Source organism: Natator depressus, chromosome 4, assembly GCF_965152275.1.
Source record: "Natator depressus isolate rNatDep1 chromosome 4, rNatDep2.hap1, whole genome shotgun sequence".
Taxonomy (NCBI): domain Eukaryota; kingdom Metazoa; phylum Chordata; order Testudines; family Cheloniidae; genus Natator; species Natator depressus.
In genome coordinates, this window is record NC_134237.1 from 68934858 (window position 1) to 68947749 (window position 12892).

General features: G+C 39.5%; 1 protein-coding gene across 3 annotated transcripts in view; it reads left to right on the plus strand.

Moving 5' to 3' along the window:
• The window catches only part of PALLD (palladin, cytoskeletal associated protein), a 346573-nt gene that overhangs the window by 158959 nt on the left and 174722 nt on the right, over positions 1–12892 (plus strand). For all 3 annotated transcript variants that reach the window (XM_074951119.1, XM_074951117.1, XM_074951118.1), the window contains exons 9-10: positions 5040–5159; positions 7728–8073. In XM_074951119.1, the coding sequence (XP_074807220.1) occupies positions 5040–5159; positions 7728–8073 (466 nt within the window). The remainder of the gene's footprint in view (positions 1–5039; positions 5160–7727; positions 8074–12892) is intronic.

Below are 12892 nucleotides of genomic sequence, written 5' to 3' on the forward strand. Positions count from 1 at the left end.
AAATGCTCCAGAACCAGAACACTAAAAACAGAAATACCAACATGGACATGGGTACAGCTTTGTTCCCTAAAGATCTAATAGAAAATATACTATTTGTAGACATAGTGGTCGGGGTGAGAGGTTTCTTAGCTACATTTAGGTCTCACTTATGATGATTCTGACTCACAAGCAATAAATGAAAAAGATCAACGTGTGAAATACAACCCTTCTTGTTATCCAACTGACAAAATAATCAAGTGCTTGCTTGCCTCAGCATTTTACATGTTTCAGCGAACAGAATGCTTTTGTATTCATTTAGTCAAGTGCTAAATATGTTCAAGGCCTTGAGAACAGCATTTCAGAGCTGCCGTCTGGAACACATTTCTGTGATGAAATTATGTGTCAGCTGATGATTGCTGGAAATAGAACAGACATTATTTACTTCAAATAACCAGATTTTAGTTAACACAGCAACAGGGAAAGAAACAATTGCACAAGATCAGTATTTAAAACTTAACTAAATACACAGAGAACTAGCCATCCAGCTTCTATTATGGGAATTATTTGCCTAATTCCTACATACAATGAACCTATATTTTACTCAAGTGTTTTATACAAATATTTGCTAATAAATCCTTTTGCAAGAATTCTGGTGGGACAAAAACAGTCTTGGTTTTGGGGAACAAATCCACTGAACCAATGGCAGTTTGCTTACCCCTCAAATATATTTTAATTAGACAGATGCTCTTAGAGGTTTTTGAAACTACTGTGACCTAGCTTTAGTCAGTTTTCTCATGGTTTTGTCATAATGGAACCTCAAAAATACACAATTCTATTTGACTGTCCAATCACCCAGCCCAGAAATAGCCAGTTTGTAAAATATAGTAATTACTTTTACCTTTTATGAGATTTATTATTAATGAAATGTAGTATTTGCAAATATTTTACTTAAATAGATAAAATGTATCATGGTAAAATACATAGTAAACTAAATCAATCCATTATTGAAAAGTAAATTCTCAGGGCTTCCACTGTTAATCACTTTAAGAAACTGAAAAAATATCTTAAAGGACATCTTGTTGTCTTGTTATATAAGCACTTAGAAAAATAAGATAATTCTGCTGGATGGCTAGTGTCTTTGTGTCCAGAAACACATGAGTGATAAATGTGGTGTTTGCCATTTCCATTTGTTAAACCGAAATACTCAGTACTTGGAATTCTTCTGTTCTTTAACAGGAAACTAAGTAGCATGGTTTCCATATCAAATTCCATTCCAAGGGATTGTTACATCCTTCTGGATTCATGTGTAGTTAACAATATAGCATAAAGTTACTTAGACTGTCCACTTCCTAAAACACACCAAGACTCGGAAAAGTCTAACCTCAGAAGTTCAAAACCAAGCTTGTGTTACCCATTACTTATCTGATAAGACCTTTCATAAGTCATTAATCTTCATCTGGGTAAGATAAAATCCAGCATGCTATAGTACTACCAGACACCTTTACTGCAATAACACAGACTGACTGTTCTGTGCTGCCAAAAAAAAAAGTGTTCTACTGTCTGGAAAAAAAATATAAATTCTATGCCAAACTTTTAATTAATAATTCATTTTCAGCCAGTCTCAACACAGGAAGTCTTTGGATACATGATAATTTTAAAAAGGAAAAATCATTTAATTTTGATTGAGACATTGGTTTGCTGCCCTCAATGAAACTTTAAGAATGACTCCCAAAGCTTCATTATTTAACCTAAGAGAAGGCATTAGTAAATGACCCAGCCTTACTGCTCTTTTCCATACACTAATTCCCACATGAAATTCAATAGTCTGCTGCTTTTTCCAACTCTGTGGGTTGCCAGTTGTAGTATTTGGTAATCAGATGAATATGCAGAGTTCTACATTAGAGTGCAAAATTGTTTCCTTTGAAGCAGGGTCTTTTCAAAATGTGGTATGTGTTTAATAGTCAATGACCTATAGTGTGGAGGGATGGGGAGGTGTTATAAAATGCGTGTTATGAAAGGAAGCTGTTAAGACTGGCTCTACAGTACAAACTTATGTTGGTATAACTATGTCACTCAGGGGTGTGAAAAATCCACACCCCTGAGTGATGCAGTTATACCAACCTAATCCCCACTGTAGACAGCACTATGTGAGCAGGAGGGCTTTTCCCGTTCCCATAGCTACTGCCTCTTGTGGAGGTGGATTAACTGCACGGACAGGAGAAGCTCTCCCATTGGCGTAGGAGTGTTTTCACTGAAGCGCTACAGCTATGCGGCTGCACCCCCACAATATTTTAAGTGTAGACCTGCCCCAATTGTCCAGAGCAGCCTTAGAATGAAACTATCCATTAGAACTGTGCAAGATCGGGATTATTTAAATCTGCTTCCATAAACTATTGTAGAATTATTAGGGCTGTTGATTAATCGCAGTTAACTCAAATGATTAACTCCAAAAAATTAATCACGATTAAAAAAATTAATCATGATTAATCACAGTTTTAATCGCACTGTTAAACAATAGAATACCAATAGAAATTTAATAACTATTTTGGATGTTTTTCTACATTTTCATATATAATGTATTCTGTGTTGTAACTGAAATCGAAGTGTATATTATTTTTATTACAAATATTTGTACTGTAAAAATGATAAACAAAAGAAATAGTATTTGTAAATTTGCCTCATACAAGTCTTGTAGTGCACTCTCTGTTGTGAAAGTACAATTTACAATGTCGATTTTTTTATTGTTACTTAACTGCACTCAAAAACAAAACAGTGTAAAACTTCAGAGCCTGCAAGTCCACTCAGTCCTACTTCTTGTTCAGCCAATCGCTAAGACAAACAAGTTTGTTTACATTTACAGGAGATAATGCTGCCCTCTTCTTATTTACAATGTCACCAGAAAGTGAGAACAGGCATTTGCATGGCACTTTTGTAGCTGGCATTACAAGGCATTTACGTGCCAGGTACGATAAACATTCGTATGCCCCTTCCTGCTTCGGCCACCATTCCAGAGGACATGCTTCCATGCTAATTATGCTTGTTAAAAAAATGATGCGTTAATTACATTTGTGACTGAACTCCTTGGGGGAGAATTGTATGTCTCCTGTTCTGTTTTACGTGCATTCTGCCATATATTTCATGTTATAGCAGTCTCAGATAATGACCCAGCACATGTTGTTCATTTTAAGAACACTTTCACTGCAGATTTCACAAAACGCAAAGAAGGCACCAATGTGAGATTTCTAAAGAGAGCTACAGCACTCTACCCATGGTTTAAACATCTGAAGTGCCTTCCAAAATCTGAGAGGGACAAGATGTGGAGCATGCTTTCAGAAGTTTTAAAAGAGCAACACTCCGATGAGGAAACTACAGAACCCGAACCACCAAAAAAGAAAATCAACCTTCTGCTGGTGGCATCTGACTCAGATAATGAAGATGAATATGTGTCGGTCTGTGCTGTTGTGGACTGTTATCAAGCAGAACCCATCATCAGCATGGACACATGTCTTCTGGAATGGTGGTTGAAGCATGAAGGGGCATATGAATCTTTAGTGCATCTGGCACATAAATATCTTGTGATGCTGGCTACAACAATGCCCTGAGAACAACTGTTTTCACTTTCAGGTGACGTAAACAAGAAGTGGGCAGCATTAGCTCGTGCAAATGTAAACAAACTTGTTTGTCTGAGCGACTGGATGAACAAAAAGTAGGACTGAGCGGACTTACAGGCTCTTAAAATTTTACATTGTTTTATTTTTGAATGCAGTTGGGTTTTTGCACATAATTCTACATTTGTAAGTTCAACTTTCATGGTAAAGAGATTACACTGTAGTAATTGTATTAGGTGAATTGAAAAATACTACTTTGTGGGGAGGCTTTACAGTGCAAATACTTGTAATCAAAAATAAATATAAAGTGAGCACCGTACACTTTGTATTCTGTGCTGTAATTGAAATCAATATATTTGAAAATGTAGAAAACATCCAAAATAGTTAAATGGTATTCTATTATTGTTTAACAGTGTAATTAATCACGATTAATTTTTTTAATCGCTTGATAGCCCTAAGAATTATCAATATAGTGTATCAGCCTTTTATTTATAGCTCACTGTATCATGTACAGTTACAGTAGGAGATAAAATAGGGTGACTTTCTGGGAGAAACTGAAAATATAGCCCAATTAATCAAAAACATTACCATTATAGTGAATGAAAGTGGTGAAAATAAGGAGACTTTATCCTTAGTAAAATAACCCCTGCAGCTAAGCTCAAATTGAGACTTGAACAGTCCAAAACTTAAGGTAAATTTGGACTTTGATGCAAGCTTTCCAACTTGGGCCCTGCTGAAGGTTAGGCAGCACAGCTCCAAATTTTGGTCTCATTGAAGTTGATGGCAAAACTCCTGTTGACTTCAGTACAACCAGATCATAACTATGGTATGCTTGTTAAGGGTAATCAGAGATGCACACGTGTATGGGAAAAAAGCAGGGAGCAATAGAAGGAGCTAAATATTCAATCCAAACTGACTTTTTTTCAAATGAGAGAGACTTCAATATTTGTTTAATGTCTTATTGGGTTTTTTAAAAGTGTATCTGTTTAGTAGTGGTTTGTTCTAGGCCAAAGAATTTTGCTGTTTCTTACATTTTTATAAATGCAAGATTTTGGATGTGGTGGTGTTGGGGGTGGGGAGAGGCCATATTGTAATCTGCAAGCAAAAAAGCTTAGATATGATTTGGATTAAAGTGTGCAAGCTGTGTTTGCATATGGAAACTGGATAGTTAGATTATTTGCACATGCAAAGGCAATTTGTAGACAAAAGTCAGCTTTTGTGTACACAAATATGGTCATGAAAAAAGGTGAGATTTAGGCCCCTTTGAAAACAGATTTATTGAGCTTTCTGTTTAGGATGTGCAGCCATTTTTTAAAGCAATATACTTTGAGTGATTAGCAGGTGACCTTTAGCCTTCTGTCTCATAATGCACTGAGATATTTAAATGCACAACTCCATGTACAGCATCTTACATAGCTGATCATTGGTTTGTTCCTCTCTATTCATTTCTAGAAGAGATATGTACATTAGTAATTGCAGAGACTTTTGCAGAAGATGCAGGAACCTTCACATGCACAGCAACAAATGAATATGGGTCAGTAACAAGCAGTGCACAACTTACCGTCTGCTCAGGTATGTGTCAAAAGGACAGACAAACTGTACATTGCAGTTCTTAGATAGTCTAACACAGGGTGGGCAAACTTTTTGGCCTAAGGGCCAAATCTGAGTATGGAAATTGTATGGCGGGCCATGAATGCTCACGAAATTGGGGATTCAGGTGCGGGAGGGCTCTGGCTGTGGGTACGGGCTCTGGGGTGGGGTTGGAGCTGGGAATGAGGGGTTGGGGATGCAGGGAGGTGCTCAGGGCTGAGACCGAGAGGTTCGGAGGGCAGGAGGGATATCAGGGCTGGGGCAGGGGGCTGGGGCACAGGAGGGAGTCGGGGGGCAGGCTCTGGGCGGTGCTTACTTCATGCAGCTCCCAGAAACAGCGTCATGTCTCCCCTCCAGTTCCTGCGTGGAGGCGTGGCCAGACAGCTCTGCGCGCTGCCCTGTCCACAGGTGCTGCCTCTGCAGCTCCCATTGGCTGAATTTCCTGGCCAATGGGAGTTGCAGGGGCGGTGCTTGGGGCAGGGGCAGCTTGTGGAGCCCTCTGGCTGCCCCTACACATAGGAGCTGGAGGGGGAACATGCCGCTGCTTCTGGGAGCTGCATGGAGTGGGGCAAGCCCCCGACCCCACTCCCCAGCTGAAGCACCAGAGCGGGGCAAGCAGTGGAGCGGGACAAGCCTAAGACCCCGCTCCTTGGCGGGCGCTCGAGGGCCAGATTAAAATGCCTGGAGGGCCAGATGCGGCCCTTGGGCTGTAGTTTGCCCACCCCTGTTCTAACGTATATGACATCTGTGCAGTTATCTGGCTACTGCCTTTGTAGAAAACAGTTGCTGCAAAACCGAGATTTTGTTTAGGTAACTTCTTGCTGCATCTACTGTTCAATCTTTGTGTGAGTCTTCCCACATCTTCCAGCACTGGCTGATTATGCTCTGAGTCTGAAAGCTGTCCTTAATGGAGAATAAGGGCAGGTTATTGCATTTTTCCTCAAAAGACATTTAAAAAGAAGACATATGGACGCCTATAAATCTTTTCCAGAAATCCAGCTGCTAATAGAGCGGGTCAAGTACAATCAAGCGGCTGCAGCTGAAAAAAGCTGCCTCTTCCCGCAGCAATGCAGGCAGGGGCGTGAAGACTCTTTTCATGTGCTGCCCTGAGCCTAAAAAAGCACCCGGGGAATAACAAAAAAACAAGAAGAAGTTATTTAAGCAGCCATAGTGTTAATGAAAGGGATGATAGTAAGGCCACATATGAACATGAAAAAGTAACATCACCAGGGAATTATGAAGAAAATATCCAGTAGGAATGTCATTGAATAAATGGAACTCTGAAGAATAAATAGCTGGAGTGAAATGCGTGAAAGCCAGAAGTCAAACCCATCAAAAGGCTGTTATTTGTTTAGGTTAGATATTAGGGAAAACTTTCCCACTACAAGGGTAGTTAAATTCCGGAATAGGGCTCCCAGGGAGGCGATGGATCCCCATCACTGGAGGTTTTTAAGAAAAGGTTAGATAAATACCTGTCAGGGATTACTTGGTTCTGCCTCAGCACGGGGGGCTCAACTGGATGACCTCCCAACATTTCTATGATTCTGTGATTTTTGTTCATTAGAATGTGCCTGTCACAGGCTCTTGATACAAGAAATAATTTTTTTTAAGAAACTTAAACTTAAGTCCATTGACAAATTCTCAGTACTAAAACCAGCAACCCACAGAAATAAATCCAATCCATACCATCTTTATTACCCCTGTGTTAAAGTACACTTCTTAGTGGGTCATGTAGGGAATTTTTTCTTTCAACTAAGTCAAATGACTGAGATGCTAGGAAACCTCAGTTCTATTTCCAGCTCTGTCACTGGTGTCCAGTGTGACCTTGGGCTAGTCAACAATATTTTTGAGGCTAACGTGTCTCATCCATAAAGTGGGGACAATATCTACCTAGTTGATGGATGAAGCTATGTTACAAAGTGTGTTGCCATCCTCAGATGAAACACACCCTGGGTGTGCCAAAATTATAGTTTTAGTTTCTTAATAATAATTTTTTATTTATGCAAGATAGGTTTAGAAAAATAATGTAACCAAGCTAGACAGATTCCTTAACATCAGAACTCTGAGGCTAGAGGGCAGCAGAAGCATAAAGAAAATAGATGAAATTATGCTGAAAAAAATGAAAATAAAATCCTTATGTTTTATGTAAAATTGAAAACAGAAATGCAGGCAGTTAAGTTTTGGAGTATACTAACCACTCGCATGTATGTTGTTGAATATGTGCAGCGAATGCTAACAAAATTCCAAAGCAGGCAATTCATTCAGGCAGCTGTCCTTGAATAACTGTAAATTGTTCACTCTTAACTAGCAACTATTGCACCTGCATCATGGGTAATTAGGAAATGAATAGTCAGTAGCATATCTAATTTGGCATGATATTTGTGAAAGCTTCAGAAAGAATATCCAGCTGATGTAGCTACTATATATAACAAAAGTGAAGTGATCTCACCTTTAATGAACTAAAAGCACACTGTGCATATGAGTTGAAGTATCTGTTATGTAGTTTGAATATGACTTGTTGGACAGGGATTATCTTCTTTTTTGTTTTAGCCAACTCTGAAAGCTCTAGCCATGAGCTGTCAACAAGAGAATCCAACAGTGATGATTTCCAACATTTCCCACCTCCCCCTCCAGTTCTAGAGATTAGTTCTCTTGAGCTTCCTCCAAAGAAGCATACAGAGAGCCAACAGGTGAACAACACTGAGTATAGACCCAACATAGCAGCCGTTCAGTTACAGCTCAACTCTGCTGAGAAGAAAACCAATGGCATCCATCCCAGTCATGAAGCAAATGGAGTGATTAACAGCAAAGCTAGCAGTGATAAATCTGCCCCAGCTCCAGCTGTCCTGCTTTCACCCACAAAGGAACCACCACCAGTCCTTGCCAAACCAAAGCTGTGAGTATTTCTGCTTGGTTTTTATTCTTCCTTTCTAATTGCTGGCTGTTGAAAGCAAACCTTCTGCCCTAGAACCATTGTGTATTAGACAAATAATGACTAGAATTGTGACTATACCTTGATTAATGTATCTTTCTCACTGGTATGTATTAAATCCCAAGCAGCTAAGTACAAGAAGATCCATGTACTTCATTTTAAAATCATACCAAATGAAAGTACATTAAAACTTTTGCTATTCTTGGTATATTCCGTTAAGCCACAAAACAAAAGAAATTCAGGTTAATGGGTGGTGTTCTAGCCTTTTTTTTAACCACTTGTACATAAATGTACTGGTCTGGGAATCTTGCATATCACCACTTCTCCAATAACTGAGTGTCATTTGACTAACCATTTTTATGCTGAAAGTTCTTGATTTTGTGCAATTGCTAGATCTCCATATATGCAGTTTTTTGTTTGTTATTTCTCTTATTATCTTATGATAATAAAACAGGAACAAGCTGTTTCTATTGACATCCTATATCAATGGTGCAGAGCCATTATAATATGATAGAAACTGCACAAGATGGGAAAGATGAGTGTAAAAAAAACTACAATTGATAAAATCCTTGCATTTATGACCTGATTGTCAATCACATTACAATTTATATTGCATAGCAAACATTAGTTTGGCTTTTGTTCTATGTACAGTCTTGTCTACACTTCAGAATTATAATTGCACAGCTGTATCAGTTAGGGGTGTGATTTTTTTGTGTGTGTCTTAACTGATGTTGCTATGTCCATATAAGCCCTCGTATAGAGATATGTATACAAGCATAAAAGAGCTTTTGACAGTATGGTTAACACTGATTCTATGAGAGACATAAGGAAAAGCACTTTTATGCCGGTATGTGCTGCTTCTACACTCGGAGGTTTGTCAGTATATATACTGGTATGGCTATGCTATCAGAATTTTTCTAGTGTAGATAAGGCCTAAGATTACACAAAAATTCTGCCTTCCATCTCCTTCAAAGACTTTTCCAGCATTGAAGATGGACTTTTATGTCTTTTGTGTCCTGGATCAGTACTACCAGGAATTGCTGTACCCTAAAGGTCTGATTGAAAATATTAGAAACAGTACAGAGTGGTACATTTCTAAAAGAGAGAGGGGCTTTTATTTCTTGAGTTAATTTTTTTTAATGGGGCTAAAGAAAGGAAAAGAGAGGAGGATCATTTCTCATTCTCCCAAAAGACTGTACATATTGATTCATTATCCAAAAAGCTAGTCACTTTATTTTTTAACTGTTTTCATATTAAACATATTTCCAGATTTTATAATTGAATGTTAGATTCCTTAGCTGACAAAAGACCAAATCCTTCACCCCTAACTCAGGGAAAAAATGTATTGACTTCAGTAGAAATCAGTGAGAGTTTTCCAGGGTAAGTACTGCAGGGCTTGTTCTAAAGTCCAAATTTTTTCCAATTTTGTGACTGTTTTCATCAGCCATGCAAAGCCTTGTGTCTACCAGGTGCTGTGTTTCATAGTTTTTTTTTTCTACAGTGGGTATGGTGACTTGTGAATTTACAGCTGGCCAAAACCAAAAGAACCATTCTGATCAATGGCCTGTAACAAGGTACTAGTGAGGAGAAGTAACACATTAAAAACCATAAGTAGAATCAAGTGAGTGATATTTGGTTTCTGCTTGTGCTTGACAGTCTATAAAAACAATAAATTTATATTTAACTATAAAGATGATACAGAAGTAGCAATGATGGGGGGTTCAATCGTTCATAAATGCAGAAGAGACTTACTGCTGCAATGAAATATTGATGACATTATTTGTAGTGGCTTGTCCAAAATAATGTGTGTTAACTGTATTCAGGTGACTGCAGAAAGAGAAGCTTAAGCACTAGTGATTAGCAGGCTACAACAGCTGTTCTTACCTTAATGAAGTTTAAAATCCTTCAGTATGTAGTTCATGGTCAGAAATATTGCTGGTATATTAAAAATATAATCTTCCTAATTATTTTCTGCGTGTCTGTGAAAAGCAGACAAACCAGTTTTGTGGTCATTAAAGGAAGGATGAGTGGCTTAGGCACAAGTTTTTAGACTGACGACATGATTCTTTTTTGAGCCAGAATTTCAGCACCGAGTTCAGGTGCAGAAGAACTTGCTTTTTTGTTTTTACAGTTACACACTAATTAGTGTGGGTGTGTTTGTGTGTGTGTATTTAGAGGAGGGAAAGACTATACTGAAATTCAGGAGATGACATGTTCTAGCTGCAGACTCTAACTGAATATTCAAATTATGGTATCAATACAAAATCCAGGAATTTAAAGTAATTATAAGGAAAACTTTTGTTAAATCTAAAATTTTTGTAATAATAAAAATAAATGTAAAGTGAAATAAAGCCTTCATCTTGTGAAATACGTTCTCAGCATACATCTCCTCTTATGTTTACAGTATAATTTGCATTGTTCTAGTTTCCTTTCCTTTGTGAGTGGCAGTGTCCATTGAGGACAGAGACAAACATTAGAGGCAATCTGTCCTAGCTGAAATGAAATGTGAAAAAGTAAGAGCGGACTTGAGCTGCTCCCTCACACCTTCTCATGTACAAACCCAGAGCATGCTAAAGTGTCCCAGGCTTAAACATCCTGTTTAAAACACAAAACCCTATCAGGCCCTTGTTATTTCAATGCCTACAGTCCAGAGCAGGCTACTGCAAGAAGAAACCACCAAGCCTAGCCATCAGGGGTTAGGTCTCCTTCTGAATCCAGCTCTCTTTTCCATAAGAGGTAGGTTAATGTCTAATTTGTGGAGGAAAAAGTATTACCCTTAACTTTGGATTTGTGCCATCCCCCAATACTTCTATCCCTGCTGAGGGGAACTAACTTCTTCTGCCACTGCCAGGTGCCTAAAGTTGTGACCCTGTGAAACAAACATCAAGTCAGAGAACCATGACACCCATGCATACTGAGCAAATAGACTGTACCCATGAAAGAGGAAACCTGCACAATTGCTTTAAAGTCCAAGCAATGTGAATGTGTGTAGTTGTTTTTAAATCCTGGGGTGAGATGCTGGTCTGTACAAAGAAAGGAGCACAGATCTTGCAACGTAGGGGGAGAGAAGGGGCTAAAGTGGTTGTAAGCCACCTTTACACCCTACTGATTCTGATCTGCTCTGGGGACCAGAGTGGTCTCTGGTTATTGGGGAGCTGCCTATGGTGGCAGTGCACCCCAGAATCTCTGCAGCACTATATTCTGCAGCTCCAGTCTTCATGTCCCTACCACCCGAGCTCCTACACCAGGGTTTGCAAGAGTGTCCACCAAAAACAGCCTGCAGCTGGCTGCATTGCTTTCTGCACAGGAAGAATTCTCCATCAGTGAGATTCAGGGCTTTTAGAGTGCTTTACATCCCTCCAGCACCTTTACCCAGCATACAAGGGTCAGAGTGGGAGTGAGAATGTACCCACAGAAACAGATGACACGCTACAGTAACGTGATGTACAACGTGCAACCACACACAAACAGAGAGGAATGAGGCAATAGAAACCAGCATGCAATAACCCAAAAGAAAAGGGGAGAGAGGTGGTATTTTCATGGCCGGGGAAGGGGAGCATTGCAGGAAGAGGCCTATTTCCAGCTGGTACCACCTTTTACAAGTAGTACTTGGCCACCTCCTGGACAATTGCTGCTCTAATTAAAGATACTGGGATTGATCAATTGTAGCCCCCATACAAAGAGGGCTACAACTGGTCTCTAGGAGCTGTGACACAGCCCAAAGGAATTTGGCTGACCCTCTTGGCCCTTGCCCTGCTCACTAAAGATTCATATTTTCTGAGATACTAGGCTCTCCTGTGCATTTATGCACCCATCCCTCTTCACCTCAATTAAATAGAAGTAGACCATAAATAACATCCAGACTACCAAAAACCTGTGTCTAATCAGTAACCTCACACTGAAAAGTATGGTTTAATTGTACTGATCTGAAATAATTGTATCCAAATGACTGCTTTGGACAGACTGTGCATTTTTCTTAACAGCATTCAACATCAGTGCCACTGGAGAGGAACTAACCACCACAGAAATACAAGAAATACAGGAGATTAGTAGAGAGCAGTAAGGAAAAATAATTTCCCAGAATTATAGTTTTTCCCCCCTTACATTCATGTCCCATTTCTCCAGTCCAGATGAGCTGATCTCACCCTGTCTTATATCCTGGGCTTGTGGTACTATAGTAAATTCATTCTATAAAACTGTTACCCAACATTTACGCGTTGGATACTGTTACTCGACATTGGTGAGGCCTCATCTGGAGTACTGTGTCTAGTTTTGGGCCCCACACTACAAGAAGGATGTGGAAAAATTGGAAAGAGTCCAGCGGAGGGCAACAAAAATGATTAGGGGGCTGGAGCATATGACTTACGAGGAGAGGCTGAGGGAACTGGGATTGTTTAGTCTGCAGAAGAGAAGGATGAGGGGGGATTTGATAGCTGCTTTCAACTACCTGAAGGGGAGTTCCAAAGAGGATGGATCTAGACTGTTCTTAGTGGTAGCTGATGACAGAACAAGGAGTAAAGGTCTCAAGTTGCAGTGGGGGAGGTTTAGGTTGGATATTAGGAAAAACTTTTTCACTAGGAGGGTGGTGAAGCACTGGAATGGGTTACCTAGGGAGGTGGTGGAATCTCCTTCCTTAGAGGTTATCAAGGTCAGGCTTGACAAAGGCCTGGCTGGGATGATTTAGTTGGGGATTGGTCCTGCTTTAAGCAGGGGGTTGGACTAGATGACCTCCTGAGGTCCCTTCCAACCCTGATATTCTATGATTCTATGAACAGCTAACACG